Genomic DNA, 24,505 nt, shown 5'->3' on the forward strand with positions numbered 1-24,505 from the left:
TCCAGGCTCCAGCAAGGTTTAATGGGTGTGCTGTGAGTTTGGGAAATCTGGGAAGGCCAGAGGAGCCTGTCTGCACCACCACAGGGTTTAACCCTTTGTCTCCCCCAGGCTTTGCTGATCTCAGTTCTCAGTTTGTTGGAGGGAACACAAGGTAGTGGTGGGACATGGTGGATATTGGGATGGTGAGAATGACAAAGCCTGTGCTCAGTTTCCTTTGAAATGTAGGCAGGTCTCCTGACCTTTCAAACACTTCCACAGCAGCAAGAAATCTGCAATTTTGATGCTGCCATGAGCCGGGTAGAGCCTCCTGTAGAAGTGAGGGCTCTTTGTCCAAGCCTCCCACAAACAGGGATGTGTTGACCTCCCTATATCTCTCTCTGCACTCTCCTTTTCCTGGCACTGGCCCATAGTCCCCCTCCCTGTATTTGTGCCCACTTTTGCACTGGCACACACTCTGGAAAGAGAGAGTTTAATTCAGTTATGAACAAAAACCAGTAATGTGCTCGCAGGAATCCCTCTGATGGAGGGTGGATCTGCTTTTTGGGCTGCTGCTCCAAGTTTCCATGAGTTCCAGTGCTTCCATCCCTCACTAACATGGTGCTCTGCTTTCCCTAAGGAGGATGTTTCCCAGTTACAAGGTCAAGGTGACTGGGATGAACCCCAAGACCAAGTACATTTTACTGATCGACATCGTCCCGGCCGACGACCACCGCTACAAATTCTGTGACAACAAATGGTAAGACAACACTTCTGCTTGCCTGGTTTTCCATAAGAAAATTGCAATTGGTGAGACAACTCTTCTGTTTGCCTGGCTTTCCATGTGAAAATTGCAATTGGATCAACCATTTGTTGTGCAAACTCAGAAACCAACAGAAAAACCTTCCCACGGGAGGGGTGCCAACATCCCAGACTCTCCTTGGTGGAGCAATGGTGGACAAAGAGCCAGGGCTGGAAGTCTAAACCAGACAAATGTAAAATGAAATGTTATTAACAGGCTGGATGGTTAACTGCTGGAAAAAAGTGCTGCTGGGGGTGGTGACTTGTCCACCCCCAAAGTGTTCTGGGCTGGGGACTTTTCTTGGAGAAGATGCTTTAGGCCAAGCACAGGTTATTTGGCCATGTGCAGTGTAGGAAGGTAAAGCCACAGCCTGACTTGTACTAGAGGCTGGACAGGATGATCTAATGGTCCATTTTGGCCTTCAAAATTAGGTCTCTATGTGACTCAAGAAAAGTTTTAAATTCCTTCCTTCTATAGTAATATTTTGCTTTTAGGAGTGCGGCTATAAAGCGAAATATGGGGTGGTTTGCTCAGAGCTCTGATTCTCTTCTGTTTTTCTTCCCTTCCCTGTGCCTTTCCCAGCAAAGTTACTTACCCAAGAGGCAGCTGGGATTTTTGCTCTCTGACAAAGGAAACGTGTTGTTTTCTCTTTTGATTTTTTCCCCCTGAAATGCCCGGCAGCCTCCCTCACCGCCTCCATTCGCTGTGGTTTCCCCAAACCCTTCCACTGGCTGCTGCCTGCTGAAAAGCAATGGAAAATTTCACAGGGAACGAGCCCGGTGACATCCCAGAAAGCAATAATTATTTACTTGCACATTAGTGCTGCTCCAGTTATTTTTTATTTTAAAAAATCCCTTTTCCATGTGCTTTTGTCCCGGAATGCCGCTGGGTAAGGGGAGTGGACTGAGGGTCTCTGCACCGTGGTGGCCACTTTGTGTGTCTCAGACATTAAACACGAGATGATGGATAGTTGTTAACTCTGTTTAATTTAGTTTTTGCCAGCCCTAGAGCTGTTTCCCCTTTTCCTTTTATTGCTGCTGGAAAGTTTCTGTTGTTTTTGGTAATATTGCTTTTATTGGGGTTTTATAAGAGGAGAACAATGTGGAGTAATGAGGGCGTTGCCATTAAATGATGTCTCATGGCTGGGCCTTGTGTCCGTGAGAGCTGCTGGTGATGTGGGGCAAGGGGAGCTGCAGGAGGGTGCTGGGAGCAGCTCCAGAGTGGGAACCAGCCCCTTCCCCCTGGGACAGCTGTGGGAGCCCTGCCTGCCCGGGCAGGGTGCAGCCACACCAGCCCTGCTCCTGCCCACAGGTGCTTTCTCCTGTGCAGGGCCATCTCCCTTTGCAGAAGGGTCTTTGAAGACTTCCAAAAACCCAGACAAGTTTTTCCCTCCTTGAAAAGTGTCTCCACAATGCCCATGTGGAGGAGACACTGCCCCAAGGAAATTCCATGTGGGAGCAGGGATGGGGTGACACTGGAACAAGGATCCCAAAAACCGCCACGAGCAGCAGGAGCCTCCCTGAGTTCCCATGTCCTGCTGCATCCCCCCAGGGCTGGCAGGGGGGCTGCTGGGATGACTCCAAGGACAAAAAGCTTTTCTACACCCAGTGCCAGGGTGATGCCATCTGTGCCCTCTGTTCTCAGGATGGTGGCTGGGAAGGCTGAGCCAGCCATGCCCGGCCGGCTGTACGTGCACCCCGACTCCCCGGCCACAGGAGCCCACTGGATGAGGCAGCTGGTGTCCTTCCAGAAGCTCAAACTCACCAACAACCACCTGGATCCCTTTGGACACGTAAGAGAGACATTCTGCACGGGCTTTGGGTGGGGGTGGGCTCATAATGCTCAGTTTGTGTCTGGGATGCTGCGTGGGATGTCACAATTAATAACAGTTAATTTAGTAATAAGGAATAACATTATTTTGTGCTGGATGGGGGGTGTTTAATGCAAAGGGAGGGATCTGTGTGCTTCCCCTGCTCTTGGAAATGCAGCCATGACTGGCTCAGTGTCCTGCTGGATGCCACCAAGTTTTTCTTTCATGCTCAACAACTTTCCAGGCAGTGCTGTGGGATTTTCAGCCCGGCATGTGGCACATGCAGCTCACAGAAGGTTGCATAAACTTCTGATTTTCCAAGCTGGCTTGGAAATATGAAGTATTTTATTTGGAAAATCTTGATTCCTGTGCATTGGGAATGCAGAGGTGGGGAGCACACAGTTATCTTCCCCAGTATATTTAATAACTCAGACCAAGAGCCTTTGCAGCCTGCCAGGAGAGTCAGTGCTCAGACAAACATGTAAAAACATGTAAAAACATGTAAAACCATGTAAAACCATGTAAAAACACAGACCTGTTGGTTTGCACAACTTGAGCTGAAAATCACCTAAAAATAAACCATCCTTGGTGGGAGGAAGGGAAGAGAGAATTTAAAATCCTCCCAGGTTTAGTGCTATGAGCTCCTCCTTGTACCACAGGTAAGAAAACCTGATTTGTGTCACCAAATGTGGGTTTAACCTGATGGTGTTTTAAACAGCAGCAGTTTGGAGGGCAAGGGAGGCTGTGAGAAGGGTGCAGAGTGGGAAGGGGTGTATCTGTCTTGTTTAAAATGATTGTGTATTGAGTCTCTAAAGAGCAGCTTTTCACTTGGAGTCAACTCCAATGCCTCCCAAGCTGTCCAGAAAGTGCAATTCTGACCCAGCTAAACCAGCTGGAGCTTTAGGGCGTTGACTCCAGAGGCAGGAGGACCCTACCAGCTTAAAAAGCTGCTAAAAATCCAGAATTTTCTCCAGTGTTTGTAATTTTTTTGTGCATTTTGAGCCTCCAAAAGCCGGGCCCTGGCAGGGAGTCAGTGATAACCCAGCCCCGTGCTGGGCCCTGACCCCCTCCCCACCCTACTGACCCCACTGAGACATGTGGGAGCTTCAAAGGCTCTGGTTAATGCTGCTGGTATTAATCACAGCCCATCTCTGCTCCCCCTGGAGGGGGGAAGCACCACGGAAATGAAATGAAATTCAATGAAATTCAATGAAACAACTGTGCCAGGGCTCACTCAGTAAAAGGGACACAAAGCCACCCTGCCACTGTTCCCCTGCCACAGCCATCCCGACCCCCTGGCTCTGCACGTGGCATTTTTTCACTCCCTGTTTTTCTCTTGGTTAACTCTGCAGCTTAATATACGACTGTTTATGCTGTAAAATGTAAACCATAAAACATGCAGGATGTGCAATGTGGCTGTAAAACAAACAGGATGTGCCGTGTTGGTTTTGCAACTTTAAACGTTTGCTTTTCCTGACTTTGTCATTTTTTAAGGGAGATTTTAGCGCTGCATTTTAACAGGGGAGGTTTTAACCCCCTCCTCCTTTCCAATGAACAGCCTGCTTGTGTCCCCACAAGGTTTCCCTGGTGAGACAGTGGGGACTCTGGTTTGGGTTTTGGGGAAATATCTACCAGTGTCCTTGGGCCACGTACCACAGCCCTCTCACATTTAAGGGAAAATAGCTGAAATAATTGATTTTAAAGTGCCTGGTTTGGCCACTTCAGGCACTGACAACCTGCCTAAATGGCATTGAACCTGTCCTCAGCCAGCTCCTCATTAGGTTTCTAAATTAATAATCTGCTTTAGAGATGTGGTGCTCACAGAGGAGAGCTGGACTCTGCACCAGCCCAGGGGAAGGCTCCCATCAGCTCAGGCTCTGCTGTTGCAGGGCCTGTCCCACGAAGGCATTACGTTAGGAATAATAACAGCTTCTCATTTCTAGGAATTTGTTCCCAGTGACTGCAAACACTTTCTTAAAGCTCCCTAAAAAAACAAGTCAGAAAAGCCACAGGGTTTGTTTGCCTTCCCGAGCGCCAGCGGAGCCTGCCTGCGTTTCCTTTTGTCTTTGATTTCCTCCAAACCTCAAAACCACGTGGAGTGAGGATTTCTGCAGCCCTGGCTGGGGCATTTTTGGCTGTGCTGGGTCACCCACCCTGGCTCCCTTGGCCACTGCACTGTCCCCATCCCCACACAGGCTGCAGCTCCTCTGATCCAGCTCCTGGGATCTCACTTGAATGACAGGCAGCAGAAATTCCACTTTTATTCCATCAATAATATTATTATTTATTATTTCCATCAATACATGAATCCATTTATCCATCCATGCCCTGACTGTGCACTGTAATATCTGCCTAACATCAGGGATGAGCAGCCCCATGGAGATTATAAGAAGTGGAAGCACATTGGAGGTTTAAAATAAATAAGATAAACATTTTAATTAATAAACTGTGGAGTCAAAGCCTTTGCTGCAATCCATGGAGTTAGACTGGAGATGATTTACCATGCTGGGGATGTGGGACAGCCTCACTCTCTGACACCCAGCCCTTTCCAGCCTCACAAACCCCACTCCTGCTGCTTGCCCTGGCCTGTTATCTGTTGTGGTCAATTATTGGTTACAGTCAGAGGCACGGGAGGCATTTATCAATGCAGACACGTAAAACTGAGCAGGTTTTATATCAGAACTAATTCAGAGCTCTGTAATCTGCCCCAAAGCCCTGTGGCTGAGCAGGTTTTGTGGCAGGTAAGGCTGTGCCCAGCTCACACAGCACAGCCTGAAAACGTGGGCTGTATATTTTGCTCCGGGGGGATTTTTCATCCATGAAAGGTTTCTTTCACACCAGGCTTAACAACTGAGGCACGTTCATGTTGAAAATGGATTAAGAAATCAGCAACCACTGTAATGTTTAGCTACACTGAGGTCTATCTGATCCCAAAGAAAGCTCTGTAAGCCACCTATGCTTAGAGGGAAATCTGAATTTATGTATTTTCAAAGCATTACATGCAGAGATAATCAAGCTGATAGAGCCTCTGATTTACATGGGGTTGGTGAGTGATTATGAGCACGAGGGGTTGTAGCAGGGCTGGTGCTTTGTGCCAGGGAGTAACAGGGCATTTGCAGAGGTGAAAATCATCTTGGCAGTGCCAGCAAGGTGGCACATCCCTTACCCATTCCCATGTGTGCTGCCTGGGACATACCCAGCAGTGAAAAACAGGAATGACTCCATCACTCCAGGTTATTTTGTGCTAATCTCAGCTGCAGAGGATGCAAAGTCCCCTCTCTGTTGGAAAGGGGAACAGAACACCTGCTCTTCTTTAAGAAAGCTGATTCAGGGCAGTATGGAAAAACAGCAATTGTGTGTCTGCACAGTGATAAATCCTCAGGAATGGAATTCCACTTTCTGCAGAGGTTTAAACAGTGGGGTGGAGGGTGCCCTTGAGACCATCCTGATGGAGCTGTGGGGCAGCTCCTGGCCCTGGCAGTGAGGGATGCTCAGGGGGATGAGAGGCTGCTGAAGGGCCAGGAGGGGGTGGCTCAGAGCTGCACTGGGGCTGTGGGGAGGATATGGGGACCCTTTTGGGGACTGGGCTATAGGGAGGACATGGGGACCCATTTGGGGACTGGGCTATACGGAGGACATGGGGAGCCCTTTTGGGCACTGCCCACGAGTGGTGGCTCCGTGCTGGCAGCTCAGGAGCCCAGGATCCTTCTCCTGAGGACTGAAATGAGGTTTGCAGCACCCAGAAGAGTTAAGGATGAGGTGGGTGGCAGCTGCAGAAAACATTCCAGCCTCTCTTCCCTGCTTTTAGGCAGGCTGGGAGCACTCAGAGTCACTCCAGTCACCTGCTGGGAAATGGGAGAGGAGCAAAAGCATCCCAGGAGGGGTTTGTGCTGTTGTTGTGCTGCTCTTGCCAGTGACTCCACTGAAATTAAAGCTCTCTGCCAGAGGACTCAGCTCCTGCAGCCAGGCCAGCTTGGAAAGGGCAAGCCCATCACATCAGTGTTCTTGAGAGGTTCTGACTGGGACCAGATCGATTGGAAATGAGAAAAATGAGAATATAAAGAATATATAAATAGATTCTGGAATATATAAAGGTACTCCTACAGGGAAACAAAAAAATAAACAAAGGAGGCAATTAATAAATGGAGATTAGAAGTGGAGGTTGTGAGAAATAAAATTAGGTATTTCATTTAATCCCCCCCCAACACAGCATTGCTGAGCTTGGTTGTGTTACAAACTCTGCACCTACCTCACTCCTGGGCCTTTTAATTGCCATAATTATTTTATCTGCTTTTAAAATCAATCTTTTATTTTAGTTTCTGGGATGTTACCAAGTGAGGTTTAAAGCTACAGGACATTATAGATGGCTTGTCACTCATGACAGCATTTGAAGTGACATTCCTGTTTCCCTTGACCCAAATCCGCTGTTTACTGGCTTTACTCATTAATGCTGATGAGTTTGTTATTCCTCTTCAGGTTTAATATTTGCACACTTGGTTTTATTTGATTATCACTGAAAGCCTTAATTTTCCCCTTAGTCCTGGGGTTTCCTTTTCATTTTTCTATTAATTAAATCAGCCTTTTTCTGCCTGTGCCCGTCAGACGCACTCAGGCACTTTTAATTAGCTCCACGTCCTGCTAATCTTGCAAAACCCTAATTTTGATTCATAATTTTTTTTTATTTGTTTGCTTTATGACTTGTGGCCAAGCAGTTTCCTCTCGGGTGCTGGTGGGAGGTTTCTGTGCTGCCTTGGAAGCGGCTTCACCACCCCGGGATCAGCAGGGAGGGAGGGAGGGAGGGGTGGGGCCACAGCAGCTCCTGGGGGAATTCCTGCCTGGGGGGAAGGAATCAGCCTCAGCCCCCTTGTCCTGCTCAGAGCAATTTGCAGCTAAAAATTTCCTGTATTTATATATTTATATATAGCATTTGCTATATGTATATATAGAAAAGTTTTAAAAATAATATATATGATTTCTTATATGTATAAGGAATGAATGAAATATGTATTATATTTATGTTATAAATATATATTTATAATATTTATAGTATTTATAGTATTTATATTTATATTTATATTTATATTTATATTTATAGTCACATGTAAGAATTCATATATATTTGTATTTGTTTATTTATTTATTTATTTATGGAATCTCTCCCAATACTAAACCACCTTTTCCCCCAGTCCATGTAAACCTTGGAAAAACCCTTTTGTCCAGCCCTAAATTTGCAGGCAGTTTTTTCAGAGCACCACTAAGCCTTCTGCTGAAAGAATATCCACGAAAAGATTATTTTCTTTTTCTTTTTTTTTTTTTTTTTTTTTTTTGTATCCATTCATTTTAGGAAATCAGAGCAATAGTGGCATCCAAATAAATTACAAAGTGAAGTTTTACATTGTTTGCTGAAAAAAAAAAACCAAAAAAAGGAGCAGAGCTGTGTGCCACTGGGAATGGAGTGTGCTCCACAGGGAGGGATGGATCCAGGATTTCCTGCTAAATACTGGAGAAGTGGCCAGTGGGGCTGGTGGCTGAAAAGGAAATTTACTTCTCTCTGTTAAATCTTTTTGTTGTTACACTGCTGGTTCATGGGAGTCAAATGCAGCGGATTTTGGTCAAGTCTCAGTGGAATCAGATCCTGAAATGGTTGTGTGGGGTGGGAGCCAGCCTGGAGAAGGGCAGGGAAGAGGTCACTGCCAGGAGGGTCACACAGGGGTGTCCCAGGATGTCCCAGCTGGCCCTGCCCAAACCCCTCCCGTGCCAGGGTGGGATCAGCCCAGGCTGTGCCTGATGAGTTCCTGCTGATGGGAGATGAAAGAAAACCGAGGGAGAAAAAGCTCAGAGATCCCAGTTTGGCCATCTCGTAAGGAACTGTTTGTCTGAGCTCATGTTGAACCTTTTCCCAGGATTTTCCAGCCTTTCTTTTATTCCCTGCTGTGCCGATTGCCAGCACAAACGTGTGGATTGGGGAGGCTCCCCTGCAGCCCTGCAGGAGCAGTGGGCAGAGCCCAGGCTGTCCCTGCCCTGGGGCAGAGCGAGGGGAATCCTTCCCTGGGGAGGGAAAACCCCCAGGATGGATCCAGGGGATTGCAGAGCTTGTGTTTTACCTGCTGGAGAGGGTGTGGGAATAGAATGTTTTATTTGGTTGAACTGGGGGATGTTAGGGGGTCTTTGCCACTGTAAATATTGGGGTGAGGTGTCCCTGGGAATCCCAGGGTGGGTGCAGGGAGAAGAGGGAACTGTGATCCCAAATCCCCTGGACACATCCTGGGCAGCACAGCTGGGTCAGCTCCAGTGCTCATGGAGCATCTCCAAACCACTCACTCCTAAAAAACCCTTCAGTCTGGGATGGTCCACACCACCAAATGCTCTGAATAGGAATTGGGATGGTTCTGCAGAGCCCCCTTGATGAAAACCCTTTTTTTTCCATGCAGAAAACTGGATTGTCAGGTTTTTGTTCCCAATGTGGGACCAGGGCCAGCCTCAGCTCAAAGGCTTTTTCACTTTGAAAGAATAGAGGGAAGGAAGAAAGAAGCAGAAAATATATTAAAATGCAAGATTTTATATTAGTTATGTGATCCCCCGGGAGCAACCATAAAATTATGTGGCTTTTTCGTAGCCATTTACTATTCAATATAAAAAGGGGGAGTTGCCATAGCAACCACTGCATCATCTGACATCTGATACCTTGGTGAAACAGGGAGCTCTTAAATCAACTCCCCAAATTTCATATGAAAGTAAATACATTTTACTGGTGATTCCAAGGCGAGTTTGCCTTGTGACAAGGAATGTGGCACCATTTCCTCAGCTCAGCTCGTGGCCTTTGGGCCCCATCCTGCAGACTCAGCCCTGGAGCCCACATTACTCAGCAGTGTGAGAGATTGGAAGTTAAAGTTTGTTTTCCTAAGTCAAATTAAACAAAAGGAGCAAGCGACACCATTTTTTTTTAACATTTCTTGCTGACTGGGGAACGCCAAAAAAATGAAGAAGTGGAGTTGTGGAACAGCTGAAGTTCCAGCTGCAAGTGTGTGAGCAGCACAAAGGAGGGAGACAGGGGGGTGAAAATAAAAACAAAAATTGAAGGGATGTTTGTGTAAGCTCACACTGGGCTCTGTCACAGCCTGCTCAGCACCTGGGACACTGAGGGGCAGCAGGGACATCACCCTGGGGATGCTCTGGCTCCTCTGCCAGCACCAAGGCAATTCCAGGGTCAGGGGGAGCAGCCAAGAGGTGCAAAACATTCCCCAAAATATCCAGGAGCTCTTAGGGTATCACCTGGAGCAGCCCAGGAGGGTCCCCACCACTGGGTCCCTGCCAACCTATCCTAAATTATTACTTTTTATACAAAAACAATTTTAAAATGTGTGTGACACTGAATTAATCTCCCCATGAAAAAGGTAAGTACAGGAAAAATCAAAGTTATTGTTTCAGCATCGCCTTTGAGGCTGAGGGCTCCTACATCACTGCTCAGGGCTCTGTCCCATCAATTAAAATACTTCTCATTTTTGACACAATTCTTGAAGTTAATCTTTCCACTGATGTTCGTCACTGGAGTGGAATTTACATTTGTTTGGTGTATTTTTAGCTTTCCAAAGCTGCCTTGAAAACTATTTAGCCTGAATTGTTGGCATTTCACTGTGCACTGACTCGGTGTTTTGTGGCTAAAGGTTGGGTTTGGGGTGGTTTGTAAGGATTTTGAAGGCTCAGGGATTACAGCAAGCACAAGCAAGGAGGATTTGTGTGCAGACACAGCCTCTGTGCAGGAGTTCTTGCTTTTAAGTAAAATGCTGATTTTATGCAGAGTGGTTACTGAGCCCCAAAAAGATGTGGGAAATCCCCAGTGCAGCTGTGGGGGAGCCACACACTCCAATTCCAACAGGAATTACACTGAGGCAGGTGGGCAAATATTCACTTTGTGTGCAAGGGACAGAAATACCCAAACTTGTAAATTCAGTGGCAAAATTAGGCCATTTAGGGTTTTTTCATTATGAACCTCCAGGCAGATCTGCAGCCACAACTGAACCATTGAGCATCTGTCAGAAATCCTTTCCTGACTTCTTCTGTCAGGCTCCAAGAAGTTCATTTGTTCATTTTGGAAACTGTTTGGACTCCTTGACTTTGAAGCTGTTATTAAAAATACATTTATCTTTTTAAAGGGGTCATTATAGCCCAGTGGACCCTGCAGTGTGTATCAAAACTTGGGCTCTAATTTTCCCTTTGGAAATCTCAGTTTAAAGTTTTCTTCATCCTGAAGCTGAGTTGCTCTGGGGAGAAGTCACCCATCCTGGGCAGTGTGGGACAGAGCTCAGCAAACCCCAGATTTTGCTCCAGCCAGCCATTATTTATCTGCATGGCTCAACTCTTAATTACTGAAAATTGAAATGTCCTTCTTTTATTAAAGTCCCATCCCTCGGGTGTTACTTTGTTTTATGAGTGGCTGATACATGAAAGCAGAGAAAAGGCTCCAGCGCAAAACCGACCCTCTCAGATCTACACCCTGCACACCAACAGCCACAAAGTGCTTCAGAGGCTTGATGCAAAGCTGATAAAATGCCAAAAATTCCTCATTCTCTCTCTTGGGGAGCAGGGAGGGTTGTCTGGAAAACGTCAACTGTAAAAATTGCATTTAAGTGGTGCATAATGCAGCAGCTACTGTGGGCAGGGGGAGCTGCAGCAGATTGAGGGGGTTTGGAGCTCCATGCACTGCCTCCCATCCTGGCTGCAGCACCTGGAGCTGCTGCTCTGAGCTCTCCTGGGCATGGCAGCCATGGAGAAGGAAGGGTTTCTGCACACAGACCAAAAACCCACAGAGCTTCCTGGTAATTCGCATTCAAAAGTGGCTACAACCATAATTAGTGTGAACTGCTGTTGTGCTGCAGAGTGCACATCCATCCATCCATCCATCCATGCATGCATCATCCATCCATCCCTCCATCCATCCCTCCATCCATCCCTCCATCATCCATCCATCCATCCATCCATCCATCCATCCATAGATCCATCCATCCATCATCCATCCATCCATCTATCCATCATCCATCCATCCATCCATCATCCATCCATCCATCCATAGATCCATCCATCCATCATCCATCCATCCTCCATCCATCATCCATCCATCCATCCATCCATCCATAATCCATCCCTCCATCCATCCATCCATCCATCCATCATCCATCCATCCATCATCCATCCATCCATCATCCATCCCTCCATCCATCATCCATCCCTCATCCATCCATCATCCATCCATCATCCATCCCTCCATCCATCCATCCATAATCCATCCCTCCATCCATCATCCATCATCCATCCATCCATCCATCCCTCCATCCACCCATCCCTCCATCCATCCATCAATCCCTCCCTCCCTGTTTCATCCCTCCACCCCTTTATTTCCCACCCATGCCAGTGTCCCCTCCTTGGCCCTTTGTCTCTGTCCCTGCCCTGGGCTCTGGGCAGCCCAGCCTGGCTGGATCCCTCTCCCCCAGGAGCAGCCAGGCTCAATGAGCCCATTTGGGAGCGGAAGGAGGAGATTGGGAAGGATTATGCTGAGAAAACAAGGCAGCAGTATTTCTTCTTTGCCCAGTAAAAGGAATAAAGGCTTTTCTTAAAACCATCCCACTTCTTAAAAGAAATTCCATTTCTTGAAGCCATTTTCTTCTGCAGTGTCTGGGCACATCCCTGCTTTGTGGAGTCTCAGAGCTGGGATGGGATGAGCCTGGGCAGCCTCTCTCAGCCCAAAAAGCTCCACCAAAAAATCCCTTTACTGGAGCCAGCCTGTGATCCCTGCTGGACCTCAGCCCTTCCCCAGCCCCCCTGGCACCTCCATAAAAAACCCCTTGGCTGGTGCTGGTCCTGCCTTTCCCTGGCCAAGACTTGAGGAGGGGAGAGGTGCCTGGACCAGCCACCCACACTCAGCCACTCCACAAACAGCAGGAAAAACCAATCTGCTGCTTTGTAGTTTTATTTATTATTTTTTTTTTTACCAGCAGATAAAAGAAAAATAGCTTTCTAGCTTTTTTTCCCCCCTGTGGTTTCTGTGTTGTTTTTTTTCCCTCTGCTAAACTGTGTATTTTTCAGCTCAGTAAAGTATTTATTAGGAATCTTTACAGAGCAGGCTGCTGGTGAATTATATATTGTACAGCTTCGGCGTGAGCTGGGGAAAAAAAAATTTATGACATTTTTTCCACCCAGACTGATTCTATCCAATAGCAATAGGAAAATGAGGGTTTACCAGGAAAGCTTTAAGTTCAGCTCTGCTTGCCAGAGCTGCAGATACCTTTTGTGCCTTGGTTCATGTGCATTTCTAGAATGCAAATTTTGCTTTCTAACTGCAAGCGAAGCTAAAGCTGAACTCTGCCAGACTTTGGGTCCTGCTGCAAAGTGTCCAGCAGCCGTGGCTCGTCTCTTTTCTTTTTAGAATGGATTTCTCACTCCAGCACCCATTGTTTTTCAGATCATCCTTAATTCAATGCACAAGTACCAGCCCCGGCTGCACATCGTGAAGGCGGACGAGAACAACGCCTTCGGCTCCAAGAACACGGCTTTCTGCACCCACGTCTTCCCAGAGACCTCCTTCATCTCTGTCACCTCCTACCAGAACCACAAGGTAGGCAGCTTCTGGGGCTACAAATGCTTTATTTCTGGCCAGGAATTTTGTGAGAGGATCTTCCTGTTCTGCTGGTTTAAAAGACAAGGGATGAGGGATGAGGCAGGAGGGGCAGGGATGCTGCTGGTAACAATATTTTGGCAAAGCCTGGGCTCCCCTGACTCTGTGTGCTCATAGAGCTGAGATGTCATTCAAACAGCAAAGCACATCTAATAATGACCAGTAAAGCTTGCTCATAAATCTGCAGTGGACAGTAATTACAGAATGTGTGCTTAGTGAGACAGATGAGGAATGTAACCATAAAAACCAGAGCTCAGAGCTGCCTCTGTGGTTTGCACGTGGAGGCAGGAGGGGGCTGGGGGAGGTTTTGGGGGTGTGAAGTACAAAGGGCTCAGTTCTGTGCTCTGGGGCTGGTTTGTGGTTTGAGGTGCTGTTACCTGTGCTGTGGGCAGAGTTCTGTCTGAGGGCTGGACCCCTGCAGGACTGACAGCAGTGACAGTAAATTGTCACCTCCCTGTGTCACCTCACCAGGGCAGGGACAGCAGGGGATGGAAATGCTCCAGATTCTATCCTGCTACTGCTCTGCCTTTGCACAAGCTCCCACTCCCAGGCATTTGCCTCATGGTAAATTCCAATTGCTGTATGAGGAATAATTAATAATTTCATTGGAATTTTTAAAGTGCATCAAAATTCATAACTAAAGGTGCAGAGTGAGTGCCAGCCCCTCCTGTCACCCTGAGTGTGAAATCTGTGTAACTGCACCAGTTCCTTTCCTACACATCCACAGGAAAATCCTGCAGGAACAGGAACAAGTGTGAAATTCTTCCTCCCCAATAACCTGACCAGAGCTTTTCCTCCCAAGCAGGATGCCTGTGTGCCCTTTGATGCTTGAAGCATGGAGTCCTTGCAAAAATGTTGCAATTAGTGAGCCAGTTAAGAGACTCAGAGCAGAAACAGGGATGTGGTATGGTCAGGCAGGGAGGGGGAAAAGTGCCCATTAGGACACTGGAGGTAGAAAAGTTGTTGCTGTTGATGTAAAATGACCAATTGCCCAAACATGGTTAACCAAAAAGACTCAAAAGAGCTTATATTTCATACATATTTAAAATGTCTGCTGTCAATGGTGCCTTTCATCCCTAAAGTTCCCAAAGTGTTCCATAAACTCCACACTTGCACTGTCACTGCTGTCCAGCTGTGCTGGGGGTGGTTTGTGGCTGGGGGCAGCACAGGGAGGACCTGACAGGTTTAGGGAAAATGTCCCAGGTGAGCCCAAATTCTTCAGTGTAGATGCTGTGAGGAGCCTCTGTGGTGCTGCCCAGCCCTGCCCTGGGCTCTGCAGGGGGGTGGACACTGCCCTGAGCAGGGGACACAGGGACCTGCAGCAGGGGACAGCAGAAGGGCTCACCAGGACCTCAGTGTGGTCTTGAGAAAACCTCAGAGGAACACCTGAATGGTTTTATTTATTCTCTTAAGCATCAACAATTAAAAACCTGGTCTGGGTTTCTTTTAGAAGAAACAAACTGCTGAAGTATTTTTAGCTCAGGAATCTCCTCCTAGCAAGAAGTGTGGTTGTAAATAATTGTATTCCTAAAGAAAAAAAATGAGGAAGTTGAGGGTAGAGGTTGCCCCTGAGCACAGGTCAGTGAGGAAGGTGTGTGCTCACCCCAAATCCCCCCTGGGCTGGATGAGGCCAGGGGAAGGTGACAAGGAGGGACTGAAGCCCTGATCCTGCTCACATCAGAGGAAAACCACGATCACTAAATAGCAAAATGAAATTAAGATGTACAAACCTGCTGTCAGGCTGTGGGTTTGGAAGGGTCCTGTGCTTCTTGTGGTTCATCAGCTGCTTGAGCTTCCCTGGAAGGGCTGAAGCCCTGGAGGCTGCTTAAATTCACATGTCACCACCTTCCCCTGCAGCACTGATAGCGGCCAGCTGTGTTCTCAGGAGTTTTTTTGGTCAGGGAGATTTTTCAACGTTGCTAAAAGTGAAGTTGTCAGTAACAGCAACGCTCATGCAAAACCATCCCAAAGCAGAACTGGCTGCTCTCCTCAGCATTCAAATGGGATGCAGGGAGCTCAGAGCAGGGAGAGGGGCAGTGCAGGGATAAAGCACTGATTGACTTGGGATGCTTTTCACAGAGCTAAAATGACTGAATGGTGGCCATAAAGGTGTGTTAAATTGTTATGGGAATTAGGGAGAGCCACACCATGACAAGCAGGGCTCTCTAACACAGGAAACCTTTTAAATCACACAAATAAATTCTCCCTATCAGGACTCCAGAATAAGAACACAGGGCCTAGAACAGGATCCATTTCACAGGGGTCATCAGGACTGGGCCCCTCGAGACCCACCAGCTCAGCCCTGCTGTTGCTGCACTTTTGGTCTGGTTTGCTCTCAAACACTTTATTCTTGGTTTTATTCTTTTAAAGATCACCCAGCTGAAGATTGAAAACAACCCCTTCGCCAAGGGCTTCCGGGGCAGCGACGACAGCGACCTGCGCGTGGCGCGGCTCCAGAGGTACCTCCCTCCCCTCCCCTGCTCCTCACGGGCTGCAGCTCTTGGGAGGAGCAGCTGCAAGGTGAACAGCCATGGGCATCGTGTTTGCTTGTGCCTGAATGCCACTGCTATCCCTCAAAAGCCCTGCCTGACTCTGACACACTCTGTGCTGGCAGTTCTTGCCCACGCCCAGAGGAGCGCGATGAGTTCATCGTCTGAAGCACAGGGGGTGAAGTCACTGGCTGGAGATGCTCTGGGGGAGCCAAACCAACATTTCCTCATTCTGTTGATGAAATTCTGATGATGCTGTTCGCTGCCTAACCAGTCTTAATCTTTCTCACCTCTTTTAGCAAAGAATATCCAGTAATTTCCAAAAGCATCATGAGGCAGAGGTTGGTGTCCAGTCACGGGCAGCTGTCAGCAAAGCCAGATGTGAACCCCCTCCATGGGAATCACCAGACCCTTCAGCATTATCAGTATGAGAATGGTGCTCACATGCAGTTTGCAGCTTCGGATACTCAAGATCTGCCACTCAACACCTTCACAGCACAGAGAGATTCAGGGCTCTTCTACCATTGTCTAAAGAGAAGAGGTAACTCGAGTTCACAGCTAGAAAATATTACAGAAAATAAACCTGAGAGCATGAGTTCGGTTTGGATTGGTGTGTTGGGACTTGATCTTCAAAAATTTTGCTGGGGTTGGAGTGTTTTGGAGGGTCAGGAGGCAAGAGCTGATGTTTGGGGCAGTTTTAGTGGGTTTGTCCCATAGAAGGTGAATTCAGACTGAGACAGAGCTGAAACAATTAATTAGAATGTGTAATTCAAATGGCACAGAGCTTCAGTGGAAAATGATCCATTGTTAGGATCAGCTGAATTCAAAATTGTTTGCAGGAGGCCATTAGCATTACCAAAACTGCACACTTTCCAAGGCAAAGCCATGAGCAATTCCCTCAGTGTCTGCAGACCAGTGGGACTGTGAGAGCTTGGTATGAGCAGCCCTTTCCTCTCATCCACTAATTCTCAAATTTAAGTGAGCTGTGACTGCATTCTCTTCCTTTTAGTCCAGCATCAGATGAGATCATGGCATGTTTTAAGTTAAATGGAAAAATTTTGCACAGAAGAAAAAAATCCTTCTATTTTCATGTCTCGCTGCCTGCTAATTTATTTAAGCTGGGAGAATCCTCTGATCATGACTAAACGAAGAATCTAACAGCACCAGTAATGAGGGCTGCAAGGCAAATGTGTAATTTTAGCAGATGTTTAATGTGCAGATGAATTCACTAATTCATCCAGAGAATATTCCTAATAAGCAACAAAAGCTGCTGGGGAACAGGGCCGTGGTGCTCCCAGGGGCTGTGCAGAGATGAGGAAGGGCTGCTGACTGGGGAAGGGCTCCTTTATCTGGAAATATTTCTGCAGCTTTGACGTGAATATCTGGGAAATGTAGAGCCATTTCTGCAATGACAGGAAGGCAGGCTGTGATAAGACCCTTTAAGAGACTTCTTGAATTTGTCAGGAGGAACTGTGCAGGAGAGCCAGGGCCCTCCTTATCTGGGTGAACGTGGAGTAATCCCCGATGTGAGAAGAGTCCCTCACTTAAGCTGACAAATGTCACCAGAGTGCTTTGGGGCCGGGGGGGATTAGCCTGACATTTGCAGCACAATGTCTTTTTGATGTTGTACACTGTTTCCCCAAACTAAGATGGTTTAACCGGATTAAGCTGAGAAAGGGCCCCCCTTGGGGAGTCCCAGCAGCGCTGCTCCTGAACGCGAATTTCCCTTGCAGAAAGCGCTCGGCACCTGGACCTGCCCTGCAAACGCTCCTACCTGGACGCCTCGTCCTCGGTGGGGGACGATCACTATTTCCGCTCGCCGCCGCCCTACGAGCAGCAGATGCTGAGCCCGTCCTACTGCGGCGAGGTGGCCCCGAGGGACGCGTGCATGTACTCTGGCTCCGGCGCCGACATCGCCGCCGTCTCGGCCGTGGACGAGCTGCCGCCGCCGCCGCCCCCGCTGAGCTGCAACATGTGGACTTCAGTGGCACCTTACACCAGCTACAGCGTGCAGACCATGGACACCGTTCCCTACCAGCCCTTCCCCGCTCACTTCCCCGCCGGGCCCATGATGCCGCGGCTGCCCATGGCGGGGCAGGGCTCGCAGGCGCCGGGGCCGGGCCCGTTCAGCGTTTACAACCAGCTGGGGCAGCCCGCGGGCCGGGAGCGCGGCCCCGCCGCCGCCTTCCCCCGGGAGCGGGGACACCCGGCCGTGTGCGAGAGGAAAGCGCCCTCCCCTCACCTGAACGCGGCCAACGAGTTCCTGTACTCGCAGGGCTTCTCGCTGTCCCGGGAGTCGTCGCTGCAGTACCATTCAGGGATGGAGAGCTGGGCTGACGGGTGAGCCGCCTCCCTGCTCCGGGACCGTGCGCTCGCTGTTGATACCTGTGGGTACCCTGCACTTCGGTGAGACACGTGTGCATCAACAGAGGGATTCGTGTGCATCTTCAGGCACACAGAGAATTCCACCTCCTGTCTCAGTGGGCTGGATTCATCAGGCTCTTAGTGACTCCCAAATAAATTCATTCCCGTGTCTTCATCCAGTAGAAACCATCTCCATGACTAACGCGTGCCGTAGCTAGTCATGTTCTCTTTGCTTGTAACGTTAAACATCCGTGAGCAAATTTTGGCTATTTGGGGAAAACACGAGCTTCACTTTTACGGTCCTTGGCTGGTGAAGCCACAACCTCCCCAAGCTCCCAAAGGAAAAAGCCATTTGCGGGTCGCGTAGCTCGAGGACTGCCCTGGGCTCCGTGGGGATTCCCGTTCCTCCGTGGGGATTCCCTTTCCTCTACAGGGATTCCCGTTCCTCCGCAGGGATTCCCGTTCCTCCGCGGGGATTCCTGTTCCTCCGCACGGAGCGAGGGCGCAGCGCGGGCGCGGGGCCGGGGGAGCGCGGGGGAGCCGCGGGCGCGGAGCAGAGGCAGCGATGCACGAACGGCAGCGATGCAGAAACGGCAGCGATGCACGAACGGCAGCGATGCAGAAACGGCAGCGATGCAGAAACGGCAGCGATGCACGAACGGCAGCGATGCACACATGGCTCTTCTTGCCCCGCCAACAAGGAAGCGAGCAAGGGAAGAGTTAAGTCCGAGGCCAAACAGCAAATTAATTGCAGCGTTAGGAGCAGACCCAGTGTCTTCAGACTCCCGTCCCTTGATTGAATCACATTTGCTTATTGCAATATATTTATGAAGTTTAAGCTTGAAAGTCGCTAATACTTTCCAGAACCGATTTCTGTATTTGCTGGTCCTTGATTTCTTTCGTATTCAGCTGAAACGTGCCTTTTGTGCTATGTTCTTTTCTTTCGCAGCTAACTCAGACAGAATTGTTTCCAGCCTAAAGGAGGCCCAGAGGAATATTTTCCTAGTGGTGGGGTGGGGAGGGAAGAGCCCCCATGACCTGTCAGGCTTTACAGTGTACAAATATTTGTAGAACAGGTAAAATCTGTAACCAGTGTATTCATTGCTCCTTTTGTTGCTGTGGAAGTGCCCAGGGCTGGTTCCTCTGAGTTGCCGTGGGGGGTGGGATCAGGGTGGGTTCGATGATCCTGGAGCTCTTTTCCAGCCTCAGTGGTTCTGTGAGGATGCTGACACTCGTGGGGAAGCAGAGGAATTCCTTCTGGGACAAAACTCCCTCCCCCAGAGAGCTCCTGTCCCCTGCAGGGTCCATCCTGAGCCCCAGCAGTGCCACCAAGGCACGGGGACACCAGGGGGATGCTGGGCTTTGGTTCACTGAAGAGCACAAATATTCAGGATTTACTCATTGCACAGTGGGGGATTTTATTTCCTCCCGTTGCTTCCCAAAGGCAAAAAGCTGAGATGCAGGTCTGGAAGTGGGGAGGTGCTTCTGTGTTTTGGTGAACCCATCCCAGGGAGGAGTGGCTGTGACACAGCCCGAGGTGACACTGCAGCCAGGACAGTTCCCTGCTCCCACTCTGCAGAATTCGTGTGACTGGTGAGGATTTTGTAACCAGATTTTGGAAATCACTACAATTTTTGCATGCTGAATAGCTATTTATATACATATATATTTTATATATATATATATATAAAATTATATATATCACAAATGCAGGCCACGTGTCCAATTCAGCTTTGCTTTTGATGAATGAAATACTTAATAAAAATGAATGTTGCAAAGGGTTTTTTTTTTTTTTGAAAGCAATCTATTTAATTTTTTTATTACACACTTTTGATGTAAAAACTAAGAATTGGTTAGACAAAAAAACATATATACTACAGATAAATCTTTATTAGAAACCACATTAGATACAGGTGGTATGGAAATTTTAAATGTTTGTTACATAGCATGGACATTTTATTTTACATATCAGAACATAAAGTCATTTTACTACTACAAGCTGTCTCTGGGTGCATTTCAATAATTAGTATAACAATGTTCCATGGTGAATTAAGATGCTTCATCTCTCTTCTGTCTCCCCTGCCTGACTTCACCAAGCTCCCACTTCCCCAAGTGCACACCTGACCCTTTTTTCACCATCCCAAAGCTCCACCACCAGGTTTTGGGGCTCATTTGGGATTTTTCTTTGCTTGAGGGGTCACAGGAGTTGATCTGAAAAAGCAGCCACTGATCCCCAGGGCACAAAGCCACGTTCCTGTGCCTGGGGGAGCTCAGTGCTCAAGAATTAAAGGTGGGAGGGAGAGGGGAGAGGTCTGGGGGTGTCACTGCCCAATCTGCAATGCTCAGTTCATTTCTCACTGTGACACTGCATCAACACTGAGCCAGACAAATGGAACCCAAACATGAGTGGGGTCAGCAGCCCAGGCTGCAAAGGAAAATCTGCCTGGATCCTCTGCCTGTTTTCCAGAGGTGACCAACACAATAACAATGTCATTTGAATGAATAATCACTGCTGCCTTTTCAACCATTTTTCATGTTCTGCTCATCCATGCAATATTTATTGATTTAAGGCAGTTTAAAAAGTAATTCCTGTAAGAATCATCCCAGAATCTTTCAGAGAAACCTTGGTCATGTGGACAATTTAAGTTTTACCTGGCAGCCTTTGCAAAGGGCAGGGCCCAGGCTCTGTCCCACAGCAGCCCCTGGAGCTGAGTGAATATCCTGGGAATCCCTGTGCCAAATAATGAGCTTTTCCTTGTAAAAATAGCACAGGGGATTTATGAGCACAGGACCTGATTGGGAAAGGCTGAGTTAGCATAAAAATGTGCAAAATTTGGATATATGCTAATCTGGTCATCTGGGTTCCTTTTATAGTCACTGGAGAGAGATCAGACACTGAGATGAAATGGGATGAATCATTCTCCAGTGACAATCTTTTTCCACTCAGAGGAATCCAGTTCAGCCACTTAGAGCAGATTTCCCATTTCCAAACAGCTAAAAAGTCGTATTAGTGGGATCCCCCTCCTGTGTGACTTAGACAAAAACATCCAGAATCATTGAATTATTCACATTACAAATCCCACTCAAGATGATCACAGGAAAAAAAAAAAAAAAAGCTGGTTGTATTAATTTATGGGATGGAAACAGGTTGTTCTTTTTTAGTTTATGTTTTCATTGCAAGATTTCCAACCTGGGTATGTGTCCAGTCCCAATCCCAGGCTCCCAGGTGAGGCACCCAGGTTCCATTGGATTTTTCCTGCTTTTCCCACCTGGAAAGGTTTGGCAGGTGCTGGTCCTGCTGGTCCTGGTGGAGCAGAATCATTCCCAGGATGAAGCAGAGCAGTCCTGAGTGTCCTGCAGGATTTGCTCTGTTTGTTTTTTGAATCAAAAACACTAAACTGGGCACATCACTAAAAAAAAAATCCCAACAACCTGCACAGCTTTAAAAGAGATCAAGTGTGCTCACTGTGTGCCAGTTTGATTTACTACAGTTTAAACAGCTTTTAATTCTCAAGAATGTGGAGGTTTGTGTGTGTGGAGGCTTTTCCAGCCCCAGAGTTGCAGCCCAGAATGGCAATCCAAGCTCAGGGAAAGCAGCCCCACTTCAAATCAGATTAAAGCAAAAATTAGCAAGTGAGAAAAACCTGAATACACAGGAGGACTCTTTTCCATTGATGTGCTCTAATCTGTACTAAAAGGCCCAGGGAATTTTTTTTTAATTCTGTTTTTCTTTAAGGTAGATGTCCAAATTTAATCTTGGTGCAGGCTCAGTTCCACCCAGCCCAGCAGCACTCGGTGCCAGACTGAGCTTGGACTTCCCTCTAAATAGAACAAATATTTGTATCAGCTTGCTGAGAATGTGAGTAATAGGAATATTTGCCAAAATTTAAACAAGCTAAACTTCAGTCCTGCCAAAAGCCCCACCATTCAATTTGGCATCACTGGCAGCTCACAGGCTCAAGAGGGGCCTAAGTCTGGAAGAGCTGGGGTGTTTTTGGCAAACATGAATTTATTTTTCTCTCTCCCCACATTTTGGAAAATTTGTGCCTCTCTGTATTAATTTATGATGTCATTAAATAATTCTTTTTGCAGCTTGTATAGAAAGAATGTTTCTTTTGAAGATGAGAACTCCCCTGAGGATGGTTATAGTGAAAAATTCCAGCCAGAGGAGGAAAAAAAACCTCCTCTCTCCTTGGCCACTCATGTTTCTGCAGTAGTGCTTAAACAGCAAAAAAATCTGCAATATTTTAATTCAAGGACCTGCTCCAAGGAGGTGCCATGCACTTGGCTGTGACAAGAGGCAGCCTAAATTCAGTGTGACTGGAGGGGTTTTATTCCTGTGATAGGCTGGAAGAGAAATCACAAACCTGTGATTTGCTGGTAGAAAATATCACATTTTGAACTGATTTGCTCCCTGCAAAGAACAGGATCAAGATTAAAAATTAAAGAAAATTAAATCTTGGGAGTGGTACAAGCAAAGCAGAAATCCTTGTCCAACATGAACCTTATTTAATGTGCAAACACTGCCATGGGAGAAATGCCTCTAAAACACACTGAGGGGTTAGGAGGTGGTTCCATCACAGCCCCTCCTTGCCCAGCCTGAGTCCTACTTAAACCAGGATTAAATTTAAACCTGGCATGGGTTGCTCAGCCCCACTGAGGGGTGACTGGGGAGGGTGATGCCCTGGGGGCTTTGTATCACCTTGCTGGGTGTTTGTGGCCCCCATTCCTGCAGGAGGATCCTTTTCCTTTTCATTTTCCTTTTCCTGCTCATGTTCCTGTCTGAGCACTTTTGGGATTGCAGGTTCAGATGTGCCAGTGGGTTTGCAGCACCAAGGTGCCTCCAGAATGGGAATTGCCCTCCTGAGCCCCTGCCCACCTTTGCAACCAGGTCCTGAGAGAAGGAAATAAAAAAAAAGAGATTAATTGGTTAAATGAGCTAATAACGTAAATTCAATTAAAATCAGGAAAATTGCAGGTTTTGTTAATTAGAAACTCATTTAATAAAAGGAAAGCAAACCCCACTGGAATGAAAAGAGGAGGAATATCTACCACAGGTCACAAGGCTCTTGTTCCACTGAAAAATACTGGTGGGGAAGAGGTTTGAAGGAGTATTTGGCAAATGCCAACATTTTAAATCTGGGTTTTTTTGTTGTCATTCTCCTTAGTTCTCAGCAAACACAGATTTTTGGCTTTGAACCATACATTGCTGCAGTTTTGAGGAACATTTTCAGCAGGGTTGTATTTACAAACTGGTGGAAAATTGACTTTTTAATAAGAAGAATTAGGTGGAATGTCAGCACCGTCTACTTGGGCAGCAACGGTTTGAACAGTCCTGAAAGACAAAATTTGACAAATGTATCTTCTAGCTGGGAGGTTCACACTGATAACAGGACACTGGGCCAGATCTGTGTGCTAATGCTCAGCCCCTGCCAGCAGGGATGGACAAATCCTTGAACATTTCCTGGAGAACAACATGTACAGAGAACAATTCCTGACGTCAGGCAGGCAGCAATGCCTGCTGCACTTCAGCAGAGATGAAAAGCAAAATTTTTGTCTTTTCGTGCCAAAATCCTAAGGCTCAGGCCTATTTCTGTTGAAGTCAATAGGAAAACTTTTATAGACTTCAGTGCAGCAGGAGCAGCCCTTTAATCTTCCCCTCACAAGCCCAGCCTGCAGCCTTGGCTGTGCAGGGCAGCCCAGAATGAGGCACAGAGTATTTGAGTTTGAGTTTGATGGATGACACAGCCACGTGAAAATTGCACTTTGCTCATGCCCAGGGTATCTGAGCAGCTACTGAGAGAATAACAAAATCTGAATATTGTATTTAATATCAGCTGTGAATCTAATACATGAAAAGAAAGCTGAAAATGGAACAGAACAATACCCAAACCATGGATTATCCCCTCTGAATCCAAGAGGTGATTTGAGCCTGAAGCTTTGGAGCAGATTGCCCTGGCCATGAGGAATCAATCATGGGACATCCTGCAGAGGTGATGAACTTGCTGGTGCAGCAGAGTAAATCAGTCAGGGTGCAGGGCTGAGGGGACAGCTCCTGAGCAGGGCAGGGAATCCTTGGATTTACAGAAAAAAATCCAAGTAACCACAGAGCCTCAGCTGATCAGACACCTCTGGGTGAGACTTTGCTCTGAGCCTTTCTCATGAGGACACCAAAGGTGATGAAGAGTGAAAGGATTTCATCAGAATAAAAATTCTGCCTGAAATGAGTCTGCTCTTCCTTCTCATCCTCCTGATGACACAGCCAGTTCAAAGGTGGGAGAGATCCCCCCACTCCCTCACCCTTCCCTTCCCACATCCATCATCCTGCAGGCAAGGAGACAGCCCAGGGCAGGGAAACTTCCACTGGGATTTCTGTGCAGGATCACAGAGCAGGG

General features: G+C 47.5%; 2 protein-coding genes across 2 annotated transcripts in view; one reads left to right on the forward strand and one right to left on the reverse strand.

Annotated features, from left to right (window-relative positions):
* Nucleotides 1-19,236, forward strand: part of TBX4 (T-box transcription factor 4) — a 30,938-nt gene extending 11,702 nt beyond the window's left edge. The window contains exons 3-8 of the mRNA XM_033077922.2: nucleotides 617-736; nucleotides 2,423-2,570; nucleotides 13,045-13,197; nucleotides 15,628-15,716; nucleotides 16,046-16,287; nucleotides 17,480-19,236. Of these exons, the coding sequence (XP_032933813.2) occupies nucleotides 617-736; nucleotides 2,423-2,570; nucleotides 13,045-13,197; nucleotides 15,628-15,716; nucleotides 16,046-16,287; nucleotides 17,480-18,090 (1,363 nt within the window). The 3' untranslated portion in view covers nucleotides 18,091-19,236. The remainder of the gene's footprint in view (nucleotides 1-616; nucleotides 737-2,422; nucleotides 2,571-13,044; nucleotides 13,198-15,627; nucleotides 15,717-16,045; nucleotides 16,288-17,479) is intronic.
* Nucleotides 19,237-19,977: 741 nt separating this feature from the next.
* The window catches only part of BRIP1 (BRCA1 interacting helicase 1), a 100,029-nt gene continuing 95,501 nt past the window's right edge, over nucleotides 19,978-24,505 (reverse strand). Inside the window, exons 24-25 of the mRNA XM_033078198.1 lie at nucleotides 23,163-23,445; nucleotides 19,978-23,004 (exon numbers count right to left, since the gene is read on the reverse strand). The gene's annotated coding sequence lies outside the window, so the exon portion shown is untranslated. The remainder of the gene's footprint in view (nucleotides 23,005-23,162; nucleotides 23,446-24,505) is intronic.

This window comes from Catharus ustulatus, chromosome 22 (genome assembly GCF_009819885.2).
Source record: "Catharus ustulatus isolate bCatUst1 chromosome 22, bCatUst1.pri.v2, whole genome shotgun sequence".
NCBI lineage: Eukaryota > Metazoa > Chordata > Aves > Passeriformes > Turdidae > Catharus > Catharus ustulatus.